Source organism: Populus trichocarpa, chromosome 6 (assembly GCF_000002775.5).
Source record: "Populus trichocarpa isolate Nisqually-1 chromosome 6, P.trichocarpa_v4.1, whole genome shotgun sequence".
In the NCBI taxonomy this organism is placed as follows: Eukaryota; Viridiplantae; Streptophyta; class Magnoliopsida; order Malpighiales; family Salicaceae; genus Populus; species Populus trichocarpa.
The window spans coordinates 21,170,678-21,190,106 of record NC_037290.2 but is presented as its reverse complement, the minus strand read 5'-3'; the positions used below and the strand labels follow the sequence as shown (position 1 = coordinate 21,190,106).

The following is a 19,429-nucleotide window of genomic DNA, read 5'->3' as shown; positions in this document are numbered from 1 at the left end:
ATAAACGCGTATAAAGGGTTTGTTGCATGCTAATTTTAAGCTAAAATAGACAAATGGAATAGGTTCGCATGTCGATGATATTGATGTATTTAGCCGTATTGGGTTTCCTTTCTTTCTGTGGCAGTTAAATATAACTATCTAATTAGGTTAGACAAACACTAGCACGCGATTTCCAGCTATATCTATTGATATGATACGAAGATTCCAAGAAATTGAGAGACATGCATTGTCTGTAAATCAAAAACAGAAATCAAATCCAATAAATGTTTATAAGAAGATACTCATTCCTGTTGTTTCGTCTATGTTTTGAGAAGAATCCCATATATATATTTTATTCTTTATAGAGTAAAATCCAAATGGTTATATATATATCAGGAAATATTAAAAGCATTCATATTCATCCTCACTACTAATAGAGTGTTTAGAAGTGTGGTAAATATTTTTTTTCAAAATGTTTTCGCTTGGAAATAATAAATAAAAATGTTTTTTTTATTTTTTAATATTTATTTTTTGACATCAGCACATCAAAACAATAAAATATTACTAAGAAAAACTAATTTAAAATAAATTTTTTTTCAAATTTTGATGAAAAAGAGATTCAACCTGAATTCCAAACGGAGATTAAGGCTTTTTAGCTATTACTAGATTGATGACTCACGCTTCACCACGGGCTAGGCCAATTTCTTTGCAGCATAAAAAAACGATGTTAAAGCGTGGTCATTGTATTTTAAAGAGCAAAAAAAAAATCAATGACTCGACATAATAGAAAGAGAACTAAAAAATATAATTATCGTTAAATCCTAGGAATCAAACTGTAAAAGGATGAAATAAGAAAAAAAATCAATTAAAAAAAATATTAAAAAACAAAACACCAGCAAAACCAAGTGAGGTTGTCAAAACCCGCGAGTAGTATCATGCGAACAGGATAATCCAATAGAAAAAAAAACATATATATAAAAATGAAGTTTAATTTTAAAAAGAATCGAATTTTAAAGGACAAAATGAAAAAAATAACTTCTAAAAAAACTTAGGTCACCCAAATAAACCCCCCACCTAGATCATGAGATAGGAATAACCTGATTGAAAAGAAAACTAAAGAAAATAAAGAGGTTTATTTTTTAAAACAAACAACTTCGAATGATGTAATTGAAAAAAAAAACAATGTTAATCCATGTTAACTTTTCAAACTCATGATCTTATGTAGTGACTAAACTAGAAGCATCATATTTGAAAAACAACTATTTAAAAACTTGGCTCGATTTGACTGGTTGACACATGTCCTAGGTGATCACTGGCTTAGACTGACTTAAGTTTCAAAAGAAATTGAAGAAGAATTGATCCAGGATAATATGATCAAAAACCTGGGTTGATCAATGTTTCGGTTAACCTGGAAAAAATCCATTCAAAACATGAAGGGATTTCATGGGAAAAGGAAAGAAAAAGACTTCAACAATGTTGCATGTACATGGAAAGATCGAAGAAGAAAAGAAGAAGGGTGGTTTGTAGAAAGAGAAGGGTGGTTGTGTTAGTAGCATAAGGAGAAGAAGAAGAAGTTAGTCTTCAAATTTGAACTGCTAACCACCCTCCTCAGCGTTCATGGCTGAACATTGAAAGTCACTATTCTTCTTCTCATTCCTATCAGCAACTCTACTGGATTTCATCCAGGTTGGAGATCATTACATCAAACTTGCTACACAAAAGAGCATATCTTGTTTATAAAAGATGCGAGTAACCATCCATGTCTTCCAAGGAAATGTCCGAACTCAAGTTAGGATTAAAGATTGTGAGATCGGGCAAAACATTCTTCAAGTCTGTTTGGTATTATGGTAACATTTATTTTTGAAAGTGTTTTTTTATTTAGAAATGCATTGAAAATTTATTTATTTTTATTTTTTAAAATTTATTTTTGACATCAGCACATTAAAACGATTTTAATTATAAAAAAAAATTTAAAGCAATGACAAATAAAAAAAAATTTATTTTTTTTAAACGCTTTTAGAACACAAAAACAAATGAAATACATCTTTGTTCATGCAAGATTTGAAATGAGAGGAGAATTTAATCGGATTGTGGGTGATTCTGGGTCAAGATCAGAATACATCATGAACATGTTTACTGATGAATTAAGGATTATTATTGTTGAAACTAAGGTGGGAAGAAAGAGAAGAAGGATTTGGATGATGCTCGAGGACTCGTTGTTGGACTCTGAAGGGTATATTGGGTGGTTGGCGCTGATAGGAAGTTGCGGGGCAGGATTAGCATAGGTTTCACATTTTTGGATTGAAGATCACCTGAAGAAGACATGAACTATATATTAGAGAGGTAACTAGAAATTAACAGGAAGAATTGGTGATCATTTTGGCCATTAGCTTCAAAATGGTTAAGTAACTCCGTTTCAGGATAGAATTTTTGAGGCTTTAAGACTCAAGAATGTTTGACTCTAGCTGTAGGATAAGGACTGATACATGTTCTAGTACCATTTTTAGATGGAAAGAAACTTGCAAGGCTAGCTACACATTGTTAAGCAGCAGCCATGGCACGATGACGAACCCATATATAAACCTATCTAGAAGATCTGGTCGGCCATTAGATAATATTTGACCCCCCGAAATTGTTCCTGTTGCTAAAGCAAGAGAAGGCACCGATCAATCACAAGGAGCGAGAGCATGATGACCAGCCAAAAATTTTTGGCTGAGGGCTGATGAGCAAAACTTCGCTATCGGGAAACTAGAATGGATTGTATGTGATTTTGGAGTTCCCCACCAGTTGGTGAGTTGTACCGAAACAAGAAAAAGGAAGAAAAGCAAAGGGGAGAGAGTGTAAATGTTTTGTTTTCGTTTGTTTATCCCGCCATAGGAGGTAGGTTGTACATTTTGTTGGTAAAGTGTGCTTATTACATATATGCCTTGAATGAAACATACTCAGGACTCAGTAGTTGGGAAATAACAGCAAAACTTAAAGAAGAAGAATACAAGCCTAATGTGGATCGTGGATATATCAAGCCACCTATTATTTGACCTTGTAGTTGTACAGGAAAATAAATGGTGCCAAATGCCTAAATCTTTCTCGCAAATGTTTACCGTTTTTGCTCATTCCATGTCTTACCCTCAAAGAACTCGTTCATCATGCGATCAAGGACTTCAGGAGAGTACCTAATATACTTCTGAGGGTTTTTTCCATTCTCAACCATAGGCCTGTAACATGCAAAACAGTATATCTCTGTGCTGTGAGTAAAAGAAAGAAAGGATGGATTCTTTTAAAATGTGATGATAAGGAGAAGCAAGGAGAAGAGGAGGAAGCAGGTCCCAAGGATGAAAACCATACCCAAAACGCTTTTGAAATGACCTATATGCAGGCAAGAGAACTTCAGCAACAGCCAGCCTCAAAGACTCGCGCAACTCGCTGTCTGGAACAGTCCATTGAGATTGTCTTTGATGAAGCTCCTCAAATTGGGCATTGAAGGTCTTGAATCTATCTTTCACCATTGCTCTTGAAATTCCACTGGCACTGCCATCAGCTCCCATTGCACTGCCACCGCCTGACGCACCACCTTGAACAGAGAGACACTGCAGGATCTGCACATCAAAGACAAGCTGTTTAGCATGACTTCTTATTGAATAAGATTCAAAAAAAAAAAATCACTAGAAACCATATAGTCGAATACAATTTTGGGTAACTACTAGTTCATGTCAATCACAAGCGCAATTGTCAATCCTAAATGAAGTAAAAAAGGATAGCAATCTTCAATACACATGAGGACACCTACAAGGAAAGTTTAATGTTATACAAATTGATAAGCAAAAAAGGGATACCGTAGATATTCATTCATACAGCATGTATCAGGCTGTTGTAATTTTTATGTAGACAAACAAAAGTTCCATTGAGAAATTGTAATGAGATAATTAAATACAAATTAACAGAAAGAATCAACAAATGGGTCCTTATTTATGCCAAGTAAACACGCCAGCAAAGAACAATCCTTGAAGGACAATATTAGTGGGTTCAAGTGATATCCCCAGCATCCTAGTCAAAGGAAACAAAGATTCTGATGCAGGGTAAGTCTAGTTAAAGAAACAAACCTTTGCCCAGGAAATTCTCTTATACTGATTAGCATGCTGTTGCACTATCCTTCTGTGTATTTGCACCCAATCATCACCCAATAAATCCTTCGCTTCTGACCTGTAAATAGATGTTAGAAGGTGGCAGGCAGGCAGAGCATGTACAGAGTATCAACCGTTGTTGTATAAAACACGAGAAATATGAAACAAACCTCTGCACGGATCTCACTATATAGTGAATGTTGTTCATAAGAAATAATTGAGTCAGAGCAGGATCTCTATACTGCTTTGATTTCCCATCTAGGCTATTTTGAAGAGCCTGCATAATCCTTGTTGTTACAGATGCCAACAGAGCATCCGGATCACTTGCATCAAACTCTCGAAAGAGCTGTTTCAAAGTAGATTGGTAACTGCGAAAATTGAAAGACCATCAGATGCACGAAATTTGCAAGTGGGGTGCAGAAAGCAGTAAGAGGAGATGAAGTATGGTACTAGTGTGCCAGGCTTAATAACTTGGAGCACTGAAGACTGAAATGCAGAAGCTCAGATAAGAACAAGTAGACAGACAGTTGAAGCAGAAAAAGAGAGATGGTCAAAACACAACCAATTTAATGAAGGGGAACTATATAGAAGGCCCTGTAGATCAGCTTACCAGCAGATCTTATGATATCATTAACCAAACGAACAAGCAGTAGACTTGAAAAAAGTACTTTAAAAAAAGAAGATGACTTGATAAAATTGACAAACTGCACCAGAAAAGAAACTAGAAAATGTAGCAACAGTAACTTACTCAAAGAGAAACTTCACGTAATTTATCACATAGCTAGTCAGAGGATGGACGGTTCCATCTAGAACAGTGGTTTTGGTAGCATCTTTTTCTACAGCTTCTTCAAAATCAACAAAGGTCTCTTGAACCGTTTCAGCTAGTCGCTTCGTTAAACTCAATGCAGCCTCCCGCATTTCAATGCAGGCTTTACTTCCAAAGAGTAATTCAGTCTGCAGATGCAATCCCACCCCCCATGCCAGAAAAAGAAAGAAAACGAAACAAGATAAAATAAACATCAACAAGAATTGAAGAAAGAGATAGAAGGGCAAGAATGAGAAATTAACTTATCAACACATTTTCCACAGTGAAAATTCGTAGTGCCATTTTTGAATGCCTTAAGGTTATCAATAAACATGAAATGTTGTTAGCTCCATCATAAAGAAAACAGTCGGTTTTCTATATTCTTATTGTCATTTTAGTTGCCTTCGTTAATGAAGAACTCAAGAATTGATGCAAGAGGTACAGATGCAGGATTTTTTTATGCATTTCGGTTTGCTTAAATGGATATTCATCCCCGTGGACTGTGAGCTCCAAGGACACCATGTTCAATTGAAATTCACATTTCAATTTGCCCCCATTTTCATCTCTTGCATAGTTATATCTGCTTTCCACAAGTAAGACTATTTTTGCATACATAGGGCTTAAATTTACTTATCCTTTCATTTTTCTAATTCATTTTACTTGCATCTGCAACTCATGGTTCATGGTTTAAATTCTACGCACCTTGAAATGACTTTCTATCATCATCATAGTATCATTACCTCCAAAAATATTTAGAATTCACATGAGAGATTATTTAATATTCATGATATTTCAGCACAATTGTTAAAGCTTTCAAACCTCTGAGTGAAGTTCTCGCATAATCTCATACATATCTAATAGAACAAATAGTTTTTCTGGTGATCTCTTGCTTTTGGCTATGGCCTCTCCAAAACTAAGAAGCACAGACACACTGTTTACGGTGACTTCAGCAAAACATTGATCCCGGAGTGAATCAACCCCATCAAGTATTTGATCACAAATTTTCTTTTCGCCAGCAAATAGCAGTTTAACCTGTTCCCAGCATTGAAAAAAAAATGAGAAACCAAACAAACACGAATACCAACAAGTGAACAGTTAAATCCTCACAGCAATCCGCATATAATGTATCCAATTCCCAATCTTAGCCTCCAGGACCTCCCACTGCATTTTCTGGACATCATCTTTACCAAGTCTCTCAACTCCTAACTTCCTGAGGCTTTGTTCCAAAACTGAAGCACGAGTGTCCCTGGAATGTGTAAACAGCATGGATCATCGTCAAAACTCCAAAGTCAGTGATAATAAGAATCATTAGCTGATAAGGACAGTCATGAAACTTTACATTTGTTCTTCTGTGTGATTTATTAGCAAATAATCATTTCGATAATGAAAGCAATGTTCTCTTACTCCATTATCTCTCTGTTAGGCAACATTTGTCATGCGTCATGTTCTTGAAAGGTAATGTATCCGCTACATTGCTACATTTCCATTAAAGTAATTCCATTTCTTATCAAATCCAGCAAAGACATGTAATGATTTCCCAAACTTTGGTGCATTGAGCAAGTCCATCGCTCATTGTTGAAGACTCAAAACTGAAGTCTGTTCCAATTTATACTAATCTATACAAGATTGTCCAAGAAAGATTATCATAAAAAACCAAGCTAGGATTTTTTTTTCCAATTTCAAAGTCTTTATCGTGGATCAAGAACGGTAGAGCAATGCAGATTTTTTTATATTCCAAGTTTCAGGCATATCATTAGCAGCAAACGATAAAGACACCAGAATTGGAATAAATGAATCCTTTGACATGTATTTGTCTTGAGAACTTGTAAGACAGAAGACAACCTAGTTAAGATAGCTCTAAGAACAAAGAACATGGTAATGACACCAGCAACAATAACAAAGTAAAAGAGAAATTACCTGTAGATTCTAAATAGCTGTTGTTGATGACCAGCTTGAGCCATTTGTTGAGCTAAATCATGTAGCAGTGGCAGAACCCTCGGCGGAATAAGAATTGGGAGCGTGTAAACAGCATTTTCTAAGCTCTTTTCTTGGTGATCAATAAGACTCTTGCCGCTGCCATCACCATGGTTCCTAGGCGATCCAGATGATGATGGACGTAGAGAGTCAGGAAGACATTCAAAAAGTCGATCAGGTTCCACCGGCTTGCTGTCATTGAAAACAATCCAACTTATTTCAAAACCATTATTGGAGATCATAATAAATCACAGCTTGCATCAGGCACAAAATAACAACGAATCTTTCACAATTAATTGGCGCTTTGCAGCCGCAGAAGTCATCACCATTTCCAATATTCGATTCATTACTCAATTCAAAACACCAAAAAAAAACTAGTCTTTTCTGTGCAAGCTAATCTAAATCTAACCAAATATACTGAACAAGTATCATAACTTTCTATGTCATCGTTCATTTCTTGAAACAAAACACAATTGAAGCTCAATAAAAAAAGAGCAAGAAACGAAGACAACGAACCTGTAATTAGATAAAAGCTTTCTAAACTCCTCTTCAAGCTTAGAAATAGCTTTAGCAAGTAACTGATTGGCATGATTAAGCACGCCATCACTGCATTTAAAGCTTTTGTTGCTGCTAAAAAATTTCACATTGCTTCTTAGCTGATCAATCGCTTCTAAATAACTTTCCAAATCTTCATGTGGCCCTCTCAGTATCTTAGCCTCTGCCTACAACATTCACAAACACACACACACATCCAAATTAATTAATTACTTGATAGCATTAAAAAAAAAAAAGAATTAAGAAATCATTTTCATTAAAGAAAATAAAAAAGGTACCTTTCGCGTGAGGTCAAATTGAGATAAAATGACCTCTGCTGCCTTCAACGTTTTATCAATATTTTCATGTGCTCTTCTAATCGAATGCGTCCTTATCTACAGAAATTAAAAAAAGAAAAAAGAAAAAAGATTTACCTTTTTCTAACAACAATGCAGATCCGTTAAAACAGAAAGGTGAGAAGTAGGGGTGATACTTAACGTACCTGAGTGGGACGCATGGCGGTTTCTAAGGCGGAGAGACGATGGTCGAAGGAGCCAAGGATGGAGACCATGTTATCAGTGATGGTTTGGCTTTTTTGTAATGATTCTTTTATGAATTCAGCTCGTTCTCTTAGCGCCTCCATTGTTTGAGGCACCCCCATTTTTTACAGTTATTTTATTATTGTTATTAGATTTCTAGTGATTTGGTTATTGAAACGTTGTTAGTGTCTGGTTTGTATTTCTGTACTTCTGGTAAGGGATCTAGGATCCAGGAGAGGAGACAAAACATGAAGGGATTGTGGGAAAAGGGGGGATTTGATGTTCTTTATATAAGTTTTCCAGTCAATGAGCCTCCTCTGCTTTGTCGCTTTGTGCATCACTTCTCTTCTCTTTTCTTTTTTTAGGAGTGGGGGAACTGGTTTCATTCATGCACTCGTAAATTATTTCCTTAAATGTATTTATACGCTTACCATGGAGAGGCCTTCCTCCTTTGTCTGTGTTTTAGAGGATAACACGATGCCATTTCGCCATAATTTTTTTTTCTTTTAATTAATGATGTTATTGCCATTTCCCTCCATCTTACATCTGATCCTAGATCACATCAGTGCATGCGCTTAGCATAAGGATTGAAGCCCAGATACAAAGAGTCGAAGACCTTGGATAGATGGGGAAGTTTATAGCCCAAAAAAAGGGCCACGATGACCAAAAAGAATTAAAAAAAAAACCCTCTAAGGTGTTTGAATTTGAGATGGATGTGGTGCTAGCTAGCCAGCTCTCTCGGGTCGGGAGGACACGAAGATCTTATAAAACAGAGAGAGTTTGTAAGTCACAATCGATGGAAAAAGAGAAGATCTTCAACATATAAACAATCGAGTGGTTGTTCGATATTAAGTTACGCCGGCCTTATGACTATAGCTGCTTCACCAAGCTCCATACCATTTCTAAGCCTTGAGAGCAGGTGGTGAAGGCTGTCTGTCCTGTGGTCCTTACGGAGATTTTCTGCGTTTCATTTTCATTTTTTTTTTTTCAAAACTTTTATGGAGTCTTTTTCATATTTGCTTCTATTCTTTGTGAGCTATTTTTTTTCATATTCACTTGTAGATTATAATGACATGTTTATTTATTTGGTTGGATTATTTTACATTGGTAAATATCTCATGTTTAGTTTCGTAGCATGTTTTTGTAAGCTTTATTGCTTATTTGTAATTGTACAAACTTTATATGTTTTGAATTTTGATTCCTCTATCATTGCTACTATGAGTGGTGATAACTAGAACACAACCAGAAAAATTCAAAACATTGACAGAATATTATATTAGTATAAACAAACAAATTTTATTGGTATAAAAATTACTAATGGAAACATGTTATCATAAAGTATCTCATCACTGATATCATATTTATCAGTAATTTCATCAACAGGTATAGCGATGAATTATCTCAGTGTCATGATCGGGGGTGATGGGTTTGATGGATTGATGACTCGGGTTGTTTTTATATTTTTTTCTTAATTGATTTCTTATTTTATTCTTATCCTTCAATATTTTGTCAATTAAGAATTAGACTTCGTAATTTATTTTAATTTGCTTTCAATGAGGTCATATCAGTTTTATGATCCCGATCACAGATGTGACAAGTTAACTCATTGTTTTTTTAGATTTTTTTAATATTTTTTAAAATTTTATTTTTTAATGTTGAGTTGATTGAGAATAAGATTTTATTATTTATTTTAATTTGTTTTCTAGGAAATTATCATAGTTTCATAACCTAGATCTCGGATTTATTATATTACTTTTTTACTTGCAATCTAGGTTACTTTTCTACCTGTAAAGTTAATTAGATCATATCAAGTTATCTCTCATTCACTAGGTTGATCCAACTCATTCTAGGTTACTTTTTTACCCGCAAAGTTAACTAGATAATATCAAATTACCCCTTATAGTTTTAATTTTTTTTTTACTAAAAACAATATTAATCTAAATATTTTTTATATATTCAAGAAAAAATAATTTTTTATGTTAAAAAAAAAAAACTTAACCCGAGCTGCAGAATTGCGCTGTTCAATAATCTCATCTTTTCCTATTCCAGCTAAAACTTACCGTACTAGTATTAGAAATGAACTTGACCAAAAGACAGAGCTTAGATGAAGAGAACATGCAAACACTTTTATTTGTATGAACAAGCTCAACACTTGCATAGACAGCCTACACACAACTTTCTCCTTCTAAGCAAAACGACTAAATTTCTTTAGTTCAATCTACAGCTTAAAACCGAAAAGCATATTAATGATTATTACCCATTTCTTTTCTTCTTCTCCTAAAGATAACTATCTTTCCTGGACAGTTTTGCAATAGACATTAGTCTTAGCTCAGTAAGCCCAATCCTGAGGCAAAGCCATCTCAGGGGAGAGATGATAATAGCAATCCTCCTGCTTGCTGACACCAACCCTTTTCCGGTCATTTCTCTGTTGAGTGAGTGGGGACTCTTGCCTATTTCTCGGTCCAGCTGCTGTAAGAACAAATGTGATCAGCTCATATTGTGATAATTTTGGATGAAAGAGGTGTTGGTAGAGGCTAATATATAATAGAAAATCATTATTGTATCCTTAAAATATATTCTTCTCAACTGCCTAGTACGCTCTTTAGTCTCTAGTCTGCAACCAAACAGACCATTCTGCATTACGCGCTGAAGCACTGACAGCAACAAAAAAAGCAATGCTCCCTTGGCAGCATTTTGTAATTTTGTCAAGGAATACAATTGTAGAAAGGAAAACAATAGGGGCTCACGAGTAAAAAATCCCAAAACAATTGTAGCACTAACCATCTGGGACCATCCCTTCGATATATTTTGACAAGGTGCAAGTTTCAATCAAAATCCATAGAAATACAAAGACTAAGCAAGTAACTATCCTTTCTAATGTGATCAAGAAATTTCTAATGCCACTACTATCTTCTTAAAAACCAAAAACCCATAAAAAAAAACGAAAAAAAACTTGCACCATATATTTAAGAGCAATTAAGCAGTATTAGGGAGTATTATCTGTCTCATAAACCGTAATTTACTAACCAAGAGTCCCAAAAGCTAAACGATTAAGCAAACCAAAGCATTAATAAAACTGACCAGCTTGCTTCTTTTTAAGTACATTAGTACTGGTTCTTGTGGTGGGGTTTACAATGCGAGGATGGAACACACCAGTACCTCCAGATTCTTTCATATAGCCGCCGCCAAGGCCAATCACATTTGCCTGAGACGGATAAATCTGGTTTTGAAGAAGGCGATTTTGTTGCCTTTGCAAAACCCTAGCTCTTGTTTCCAGATAAAAATCATCAACCTGCACACATATCAAATCAGTTCCACCATTAAGACCTATCCATGTTATTATTAGTATTACAATTAAAGCTGCAAAAAAAGAAAAGCCTTGACATGACATATCATAAAAAGGCCAAAAAGAAAGAAAGAGAGCCCGGTTCAAGTTCCTGGTTCTTCACCCGTTGTTTAACTTGGAAGCTATAAACCGGGTCAAACCGGGTGGAAAGCTGTCCAGTTCCATTCCCACAAAGCCTTTGACCAACTTCAACACCGCGACTGAAACCGAGATCATGATACGCAGGTAATAAATGGTTCACTGAAACATCAGGAACCACTGGTCTGATACACTACGTAGAGAACCGCCAAAAATACAAGTTAGATGCCATGCAAGAGTAGTACTAGTCCACACTAGACAGAGAGAGAGAGAGAGAGAGGAAAGCAAAGAGAAAACATGAAAGAACCTGTGAACATGGAGTTGCTTCTGGAGCAGAAGGTCTGTGGAGTAAAGCAGGCAAATGGTGATCCATATTGCTAGATAAGTAGTGAGAATTAGCAGTATATCTAGAAGGAATGGCTTCACTTAGGAACATGTGAGATGGAAGCCAATGTTTAGCTTCATCATCATCCAAATGTTGCTGATCCATGAGATAAAAAGAAGAAAAACGGATTGCAATCGGGATAATTTTCCTTAAAACTCTGGTGGTTTTATACAGGGAAAAGACTGGGGGTGGTGGGGTTCTGTTCTGGTTTCTTGACGTTACATGCACATTTGGGTCCATTTTCTTTTTGGTCCGTACTTCGCTACCAATAAACGAGTGAATCAGGGCCGTATCACTCGCTTTATTACTCTCCCTCTCTGCCGTTTTGGGATTTTTTTTGTCCTTTATCCAACTCCAGCGTGTGGTGTTTGAAGGTTACTCGCTGGGTTCTTTTGAAATGTGGGTGATTTGACATGTGGTGGTCTGATAAAGCGAGTAGAGCAGCGCTAGTAAGTTTGTTTTATGGAAAGTCTGGACACAGAGTGTGTCGAGGGGTAGAAAATCAACGCAAGCGGATGCGGTATCTGGCTATCAGTATGTCGTGTCTCTGACACGTGTCAGTCTAGAAATCATTATTTAGGGGTTACCACCGTGAGGTTAGGTTCACTTTACATACTGTGAGGTCTCCATAAAAAAAGAAAAAAGGGTTCGAGAATCCAGATGACAATTGATTGAGCAGATGATAAATGGTTCCGTCTCAACGGTAATGCAATTGGGTGATTATTTTTTATTCGGTTGGGTTTTTATTATATAAAAAAATATTAAACTAAAAATTTTAAAAAATAAACTAAAATCGGTTTAAACCGACCGGTTTCAATTTGGTTCGGTTCGGTTTGGTTTTTTAGGATAAAAACCGGTTCAAACCAGTCTGGCTCGGTTTTTTCGGGATTGACTCAGTTTTTTCCGGTTTGGCTTAGTTTTTTCCGGTTTTGGCTCGGTTTGGCTTGTTTTTTTTCCGGTTTGACTCGGTTTTTTTCCGGTTTTTTCGGTTTGGATTCGGTTCAGTTCGATTCAGTTTTCTTGGTTTCAAGCTTATAAAACCGAAATCGAACCGAACTGGTCGGTTTTTTCAAAATTTTATTCGGTTTAATCGATTTTTTTTCACAGTTTAGTTTTTTCGATTATTTTTTTTCCAGTTTTCTCGGTTTTTCGGTTTTTTTACTCACCCCTAGTAATGAAAGGAAATGATCCTCGATGCTACATTCTTTTAATATGAAAGATAATTTATATTGTATCCTCTCATTTCATATAATTATTATATTAATTACTATAAAAATTATTTATGAATCTCATTTTTATAAATAACATGAAAAATTAGGCGATTTTTTAAGACTTGATCACAAGCTTTTTTACAAAAACAAGTTGCATAATGGTATATAAGATATTCTGAAACTGAAATTAATAAATATAAATAGAAGTTGAATGCATGTATGAAAACAATTTGTGTGGAGCATGGAGAGTAATATATGGTGTGAGCTTGAAATGGTCAATCATTTCTATACTCGGTAATTCTTACTATTTATAGACATTTTATAACCAAAAAACAATAAATACTAGTTGTAAATCTAGAACGAAAATAGAGTGGCAAACTTATTGTTAGAATAGGGTTGCATACTTATTACTTGAAATGGTGTTGTATATTCTTGTTCGGACCATTATGCTAGGTTATTTGTTTTATAATATGAAAGCTAAAGGTAGGTGTCTATTTTGATGACAGTAAATTATTGCACTTGCATTAAGGAATAATATGGTGGTTATAATAGGATCAAGGTTGATTGCTCTAAATAATAGGGTGGCACTTGAACTGCATTGGTTTTGTCAATTCAATTGGGAGTGCATGTTTTTTGGGCGATGAGTTTTCTCTTTCTCTATTATATCATTTTTCCCTATTTGGTTTAAGTCCTAAAATTGAGGGTTTCTTGAATTAGGTGTAAGGCTTAAGTTGGTTTAAGGTTGGGCTTGTTCAAACCACTTTTTCTCCTTAAACATACTTTTTTTCTCACTTTTGATTAAGTTTATATTAGAAAAGGTTTGGTTGGGTTGATGACCATATTTTTGGTGAGTCAACCAAATGTTAGGTTAGTTAATCGAAAGTTAGGTTCGGTAGAATTGTTGGTGACCGAATGTTCGACTGAATGTTTAGTGGGTCAACCGAATGTTAGGTTAGCTAACTGGCTATTCAGTTAGGTATGTTTTGTTGGCCTATTTAAGAGGTTATGTTGGGCTGAGTTGTGCTTCTTTTTCCTATTTCCCTGTTCACCTTCAGTTAAGCTGTCAAAAGTTGGGTCGCCAACCTCCTTCCCTTTCTCCCCTCTTCATCTTCGGTTAGGGTTGTTGTGGGAGGTTTGATTAGGCCAAGATCCTTCTATACTTACCTTTGATTGGGTTGCCAACTTGCTTCCTCTTCTCTCCTCTTTATCTTCTCCCCATAACTTTGGTTGGGGCAATAGGGTTTGGTTAGGTTGACCAACCTTGGTAGGGTTTTTTTATCCCATCAAATATAATTTTAGAATTATTTATATTTAAACTTCATGTATAATTTATTCTTAAATGAATATGTAATTTTAAATAATATATTGACATGAACATTTTCATATAATAACATATTGAGGTGGATGATATATTAGCATAATATTGTATCATGATATTCAAGACTTGTGTTGCTATCTATAACTATTGCATTAATATATTTATTTAAAAGAAAAGTTGGTTAATCAAAGTATCAAAATGTAAAATAAGGATAAAATAGAATAATAAATTGGAATGTTAATCAACTATGTTTCATAAAAAAAAAAATCTATTTTCATGTACTTTTAACTAATACAGTTAAATGAAAAGGTCATGCTTATATATCTAAATTTAACTGAAACTTGGTTTTAGTTAATAAAATAATTGATTTTTTTTAATTTGTTCAAAAACTAATAACATTGAATAATTTATTTGTAAACCTATCACACTTTAAAAAAATGAGATGGTTTTACTCTTTAAATAACTCAAATTTAAAATAAATTATAATTGGTTTAATCCACTAAAAAATTCTATTGTTTAGGCCATGTCCAAACAGTTAAAGTACGACCGGTTTATACGGCCAAATTATACATTGCATGACTACAAATTCCATGTTCCATGCAAGCTAGCATTCTCTCTCTTCATCTCACTCTCTCTCCTTTCTCTCTTTTTTTCCTCCCTCTCCTTTTCTTTTTTTCCTTACCAAGTCATGCCATGAAGATACCTTTATGCATTTTTTTAGTCCCCGTGAATAGGGAACACAAACTTTTCATAAGCACATATTTTTTTAAGTACACAATATTTTTATATGGACCCAACTTTTCTATACCAGTGTTATTTCTTGGTATATCTTCACAAATGATCACAACATAACAAACAATAACTTGCTATCAATATCTCTACAAATGACACTATATCCGATGACTTAATTTTCTATGAAAATATTTTTCTTGTCCAATAAGTAAGCTCAAAGACTAGGTGTATAAATATACTTGTTCACCAAGTAAGATAGAAAAACACACAAGCTCTAACCAGAAGTCCTAGGCCTTGGACATCATACACATGCATTAAAAGTTGTGGTCGTATATGACCATTAACCTCCTAACAATTTCAGGAACCACCATCAACCACCCAACAATTCCATGAACTATCATTAACCATTCAACAATTCAATGAACTACCAATAATCAATCAACAACTTTTATAACCATAATTAACCACTCAACAATTTCTAGAACATACAATTTCTCTCTATTATTTTTGTATTTAATATACATTATTTTCTTCTCCCACATCTTATTAATTTAAGCATCGAAGTATCCCTTATATTCATAGGAAACTTGTTTTATAGGAAAGCTTTCGGACCAATCTAAGATTGCAGTCTTGAAAAGCTTAATGCATATCTGAGGTTTTTTCATGACTTTATCAATGGTGCCATCTATAAAAAAAGTGAACAAAATATAGTTCATTCTCTTTCACTCTCATCAAAATTCTTTTCACAATAGATGAAACGCCAAGACATAAGAGAATAGTCAATCTTCACATAAAAGGTACACCATCTCCCTAGATCTCCAACAACTCTTCCATTAAGTGCATATACTTAATGATAATATTATAACTATCTAATTGCATCTTCATACTCTTTCTCCTATAAAAAATAAGCTCACATGCATGCACTGTTAAATGCACAAAGACAACTCTATTTCTCTAAGGATATAAGGCAGAATGACATGCAAGCAAGTAGGTATGAAGACACTCACACTCCTACACTTAGAAAGAAATGCAACTATCATGAAAAGCATTTCCATACTAGATGTTTTAAATGAAGATCCATCTATCTCCATCTGAAACACCATTTCTAGGAAAATACCCAAACATGAGACTAGATCAATAACTTTATGAGTTAATAAAAACAAGCATAACCCCCATCAATTTGAAGAATCTCTACTTTGTTATATAATATTACACACTTGTCTCTCCAAGATTGTGTCTCTACAAAGGCTAACTTAGAAAATTATGATGGATCCACTGAATCTAGAGAACACATACAAAATATGAGAAGTATTTTAGAGCGTGTCACACAATATAATGATGTTATGTGCAAAGTTCTTTCAACAACACTTCGTGAATTTACTTGTTCATGATAGCATAGCCTAAAGTCTAGCTTTATCATCAACTTTCATGATCTAAGTGCCAAAATTATTTCATGATTTAGTATAAGTATCCCAACCAAAAAGAGCACCACTTAGCTCTTTGCCATCACACATAAAAAAAAAAAAAAAAAAGAGCTCTAGAGCGTGTATTCAAAGGTTCAATGAGAAAATTCCAATTGTAAAAAGACTACTTGAACTCATTGCTACAAAGCTCTGATTAATAAAGTCTATAACTATTCATTACAAGAAAGGTTACATATTCTCCTTACAAAACTCTTTTATATATCAAACATGCAATGAAAAACTATATCAATGTAAAAGAAGCAGGTGTAACAAAATAAGGGCATCCTCATTTCTAGCCGTATAGAACATAATCTCTCTAACATCATCATTCTCTTACTAAGACATCAAAAAGAAGCATTAAAAGACATATTTTTATCGTCTAACAATTTATAAGCTCTTGACCAAACCTCTAGCCACTACACATACTAAGGTGTTGACTACAATCAAAGAGAAAAATTATGCAATATCTTCCTTCCATGAAAAGCAGTGCGAACACGAGGAACTATAATAAATTCTTCCATTTTTATTGCGACCATAAACATGAAAATGAGGAATGCCACACCAAAAAAAAAAGATAGAAAGATTGATTGTCATGGGTTATCTCCAACAGTTTGTGAAAATAAAAGAAAAATTATATAAATAAAGGAAGGGAATTTGCACACTTGATGAGATACCTGAAATCAAATGATCTTTAGGAATTGCATCTCCACTTGTATGAAAAATATTTTGAATTTTTTAATAAAAGCAGTAGTTGTTCTCTATGATCTCTAATGAAAAATCTTTATGTCTCCAACTAAAATCTTAACAAAAACAAATTCATGCCTCAAACAAAAAATCTTCATGACTCTAATGAAAATTTCGTTGTCTCCATTATCATAACCTGATTTTAACCCCTATTTAAAAAAAATAAAAAAAATAAAAAAAAATATCTTTTCAATAAATCGAAGAACCATAGATGAATTTGAAATACATTGTCAAATTAGAAAATTAATTAGGAACTTAATTCAAAAGAAAAATTAAAAGCTAATTTGATTGAAAATTGCACAAACCAAAAACCTAAAAACTAAAGTAAAAAAGCACCAAATTATAGGGTTTTAAGTAAGTTAGTTCAGGGTTCAATTGAAAGAAAAAAGTTTTAGATTGGGACCAATTTAGACTAAAGTGAAAAATTGGCAAAATACGGACCAAAATTAAAAAGAAAAATATGTCAAGGGATTAAATTGAGATTAAGCCTAACAAAATAATGTCATTTTGATCATAAACAATAGATCATTTAATACCATCAATATAAAATATTTAGCCTTACACAATCTTCTCTCAAATCAATTTTTTTCTCTCCAAATCGAAACCATTTCTCTCTCTAATCTAATGAGTTAATCATTGGTGAATTAAAAAAAAAATAGAAACAAACTTAGCTATTTTTTTTTATCCCAGCTAGCAAATTATTTGGTTTACACATATAATTTTAGGGATATGATAAAGAGAAAATCAAATCTCTAATTCAATGAGTCATTATTCATAACAACATGTTTCTAAAAAAGAACTAGAAAACTAGCACAACTCTAAAATTTTTTGGAGAAATAATACAATTAGTGGGTTATCCTGTTGGAAACAATGAAATTTGATGGGTTAGATTATTCTTAATAGCACAACCCATTTCTTTAAATATACAGGTTGCATATATGTTTTTAGACTAAATAAATAAAGCCAAGCTCATGAATAAGTTTGAATGCGTCAAACATTCAGCTTGATAAAAACATTTATAATTTCAGATCTGACTGTTGGATCATGCTTAAATTTTGTCAAATAATTCTAAAGGTCTAATTTCATAAGGGAGCTAACTCACTGTAACTAAATGAGTTTCGAAAAACCTTCGAATTAGAACTAAAAGATGTTATTTTTGCTATTTTAATTACCTTGTCTATTTAGATTTAATTCAAATGTGTGTAACCTTGCCACCGTTATTGGCAAATACTATCTTGGCTTTCTTTATCATTGTTATTACAATAAAACCTTTCTCATTACCATAATTAACTATTCCATAATTGCATTCTTTATCATTGTTATTATATAACCCTCCTCTTATCGAACTCCACCCTGAACAAAAATAGCTTGAAGAATAGTTGAACTCCCTCGCAACTATCTTGGAATACATGAATCATATAATATTAAAACAACAAATTGATAAGGTAAAAAAAAAGGAAATGACCATACAAATTATTTTAACTAAAAGAAAACAAGAACAAGAACAAAAACCTAAACCTGATTGCAACTGTTCTCATTAAAATTAAAAACCCACTCCAAAGCAAAGAAAGGAAATGATCCTCATTTCAATCAGGCGTAATAACCTCTCAATTATTCCTTTATCATTGCCACTCTTTTTTCTTCAATTACAAGCCATTACTAAACCATCACATGCCTTAACGTGTAAGGTGTACCATAATTCCCCTACACCACAAAACATCATATCCATCTTTCTTTCCTTGAATCACGACAGTTCAATACCCGACATGGACCCGGATCTCCTCTCAAGCAAGTCTTTTAATGGGCCGTGCAATCGGACCCGCTGATGACCGAAACCCGAAAGTAACAGCATTGTAAACACACCAACGAAGCCCAGGGTCCATACCAGTTCGTCTCTCATACTCGACCCGACCCGACCCAAATCAAGGCCTGGCAACCCATTTCCGTTAATTGCAACACTATTATCATCCCTCCGTAAAAGCATCAAATTTCCTGGTTGAGGATCGAACCTGGACCTCACGGTGTTTCCAGTCATCATCTCGTGTCCCTTTATCCTCCTCTCGCGCCTCGATCTTTTCAACGCCACGAGAAATAACCAGTCCTTCTCGCGATATATTTTCGAAAAATTAGTTTTGGCAGCCACAGGAATCCTCGATCCCCTCTTCTCGCGGCTTACGAGAAAAATAGAGAACTGGTGTGG

General features: G+C 34.2%; 2 protein-coding genes across 2 annotated transcripts; both read right to left on the bottom strand.

Annotated features, from left to right (window-relative positions):
• Nucleotides 1–2,815: 2,815 nt before the first annotated feature.
• On the bottom strand, nt 2,816–9,707 carry LOC7484694 (exocyst complex component EXO70A1). Its single transcript, XM_002309211.4, has 11 exons — nt 7,916–9,707; nt 7,713–7,808; nt 7,396–7,601; nt 6,823–7,071; nt 6,013–6,151; nt 5,725–5,937; nt 4,849–5,054; nt 4,271–4,468; nt 4,080–4,179; nt 3,325–3,575; nt 2,816–3,194 (listed from the first exon to the last, which is right to left on the bottom strand). Exons 1-11 carry the CDS (start codon nt 8,072–8,074, stop codon nt 3,077–3,079), a joined length of 1,935 nt encoding a protein of 644 aa, XP_002309247.1. The 5' UTR covers nt 8,075–9,707; the 3' UTR covers nt 2,816–3,076.
• A 350-nt stretch (nt 9,708–10,057) lies between these two features.
• On the bottom strand, nt 10,058–15,564 carry LOC7484695 (uncharacterized). The gene is made up of 6 exons (XM_052453757.1): nt 15,481–15,564; nt 13,731–13,795; nt 11,684–12,023; nt 11,402–11,569; nt 11,034–11,244; nt 10,058–10,418 (listed from the first exon to the last, which is right to left on the bottom strand). Exons 1-6 carry the CDS (start codon nt 15,562–15,564, stop codon nt 10,282–10,284), a joined length of 1,005 nt encoding a protein of 334 aa, XP_052309717.1. The 3' UTR covers nt 10,058–10,281.
• Between the last annotated feature and the right edge of the window lie 3,865 nt (nt 15,565–19,429).

What these genes read in the sequence shown, in the direction of transcription:
- LOC7484695 (XM_052453757.1), bottom strand. Translation starts at nt 15,564, where the DNA reads ATGTGGGAGAAGAAAATAATGTATATTAAATACAAAAATAATAGAGAG. An exon ending in GCTTCCAAGTTAAACAACGG is followed by an intron (nt 11,245 to 11,401) that starts GTGAAGAACCAG and finishes ATATGTGTGCAG; the next exon opens with GTTGATGATTTTTATCTGGA. An exon ending in ACTTAAAAAGAAGCAAGCTG is followed by an intron (nt 10,419 to 11,033) that starts GTCAGTTTTATT and finishes TTCTTACAGCAG; the next exon opens with CTGGACCGAGAAATAGGCAA.
- LOC7484694 (XM_002309211.4), bottom strand. Translation starts at nt 8,074, where the DNA reads ATGGGGGTGCCTCAAACAATGGAGGCGCTAAGAGAACGAGCTGAATTC. An exon ending in AAGCTTTTATCTAATTACAG is followed by an intron (nt 7,072 to 7,395) that starts GTTCGTTGTCTT and finishes TTTCAATGACAG; the next exon opens with CAAGCCGGTGGAACCTGATC. An exon ending in ATAGTGAGATCCGTGCAGAG is followed by an intron (nt 4,180 to 4,270) that starts GTTTGTTTCATA and finishes ATCTATTTACAG; the next exon opens with GTCAGAAGCGAAGGATTTAT.